This window comes from Acomys minous (assembly GCF_964271855.1).
Source record: "Acomys minous genome assembly, chromosome: 16".
Classification (NCBI taxonomy): Eukaryota; Metazoa; Chordata; class Mammalia; order Rodentia; family Muridae; genus Acomys; species Acomys minous.
The window spans coordinates 5280018-5281565 of NC_140498.1; the positions used below are offsets into that span (position 1 = coordinate 5280018).

General features: G+C 51.6%; 1 protein-coding gene across 2 annotated transcripts in view; it reads right to left on the reverse strand.

Annotated features, from left to right (window-relative positions):
* TMEM238L (transmembrane protein 238 like) overlaps positions 1–526 on the reverse strand; it is an 8732-nt gene extending 8206 nt beyond the window's left edge. Inside the window, exon 1 of one of the 2 annotated variants that reach the window (XM_084762627.1) lies at positions 50–526. In XM_084762627.1, coding sequence (XP_084618753.1) covers positions 150–389 — 240 coding nt within the window. In that variant the 5' untranslated portion in view covers positions 390–526 and the 3' untranslated portion in view covers positions 50–149. The remainder of the gene's footprint in view (positions 1–49) is intronic. The other variant, XM_084762626.1, reaches the window with a different exon arrangement.
* Positions 527–1548: the final 1022 nt, after the last annotated feature.

Below are 1548 nucleotides of genomic sequence, written 5' to 3' on the forward strand. Positions count from 1 at the left end.
GCCTGAACCTCCTTCGCTGCCTTGCAAGACAGGTCTTGAGTATACTCACCTGGTCCCAGTGGGGGCATTCTGTGTGCGCGCTTCGTGTCCAGGAGGCCTCAGGTTCACAGCTGCATAGGCCATCTTCATCTCTCTTGTCCATGGCCACACTACAAGTCCAACTTCTCAAGAGGTACCTCGATATTTAAGGTGTACCAGGCCAGCCAGAACAGCAGGCTCAAAGCCAGGATCAGAGCCCCCGTGTAGACGAAGAAGTCCCAGTAATTTAGCGTGGCAAAGATCCCCAGCAGCAGAAGGATCAGGCCCACCGCGTCGATCAAAAGAGCCACAATGAGTAAAAAGACACAGCGCCCGAGATGGCATCTTGTGCAAGGTCTGCCCAGAAGCATTGCCCAGGAGCAGCGGGAGGAGCCCAGCTGCGCTCCTGGGGGTGGTTTGCATGGGAGGTGGCAGGCCTGTGCTGTCTCTCCCTCTGGGTGTGAGCAAGTGCATGAGCTGCTGCGTCTTGGAACAAGAAGGAAGTACACGTGGGTCCACCTTTATGAGCCTGGCAGCCAGTGGGGCAGGATATTTCTTAACTGTTTCACGGTTCAGGAATGATCCCAACCCAAACAGTATGACATCACCGTTCACTGGACTGGGCATTGCTGGGATCAGCAAGGCTATGTGGCTGAGAAGCGTGCCTCGGGAGGAATTGCAGTAAGGGATCCTGTGATGCTGGAAGAGATGACTTCCTTATTCTCTGATGTGAGAGCCAGATGGCCTGGAGGTCCCGTATGCCTGAGAGTGACCGTCCACACCTACTGTGGTAGCGCAGGGCTTACCTCCCTTCTGCCTTCTGCCCTCCTTGCTTTTTCTGGTAAGAAAAAGAGGGCTAAAAAATAAATAAATTTACATTTGTTCTTTGTTCGTTTGTGTTTGTAACACATTTTAAATTCTCCTTTACTCTCCTGCCTCCTGTCACCCCTCCTCATACGGACAAGAGTTTGCTGACACCTCTAGATTTTGAAACGATACTGTGAAGAGTTGCTTGTTCAATATCAGCCAATAGTGTGTTTGCCTCACAGATTCTCTACTCAAGTTCTGAAGGATGTGAGTTCCCTAAGGTGACGGACAGGAAAGGTAAGAGCTCATGAGGGAGGTGAGGCAACAAGGAGAGGAGAAAGAGAGAAGACGCTCTTGCTTCTGCCTGCATTGCATTCAGTGTGGGCCCAAGGCACTTCCATTTGCTCCAAAGCTTCACACGCATCACACTGTGCTCCACGTCAGCTAGGCTTTTGCTTTGTTTCATCTCTCACGATGGGTGATGCCAATCTCCCCCGTACAGATACTGTGATCGTCCCCAAGGAGGTATGGCTGCGACAGGTAGGTTTCATCGTGATGGCTACTTATAGGGTAGGTAGCATGACCACCACTTGAGAAAAGGTAGAGGCCAATCACCTCAGCAGAGCTACCTTAGGGGTGCATCTGTCTCCATTCAGGGTGAAGCCTCGGATGAGGTGCCAACCCCATCTGAGCCCCAGTTTCCCCAGACAGATGAAGTAAATA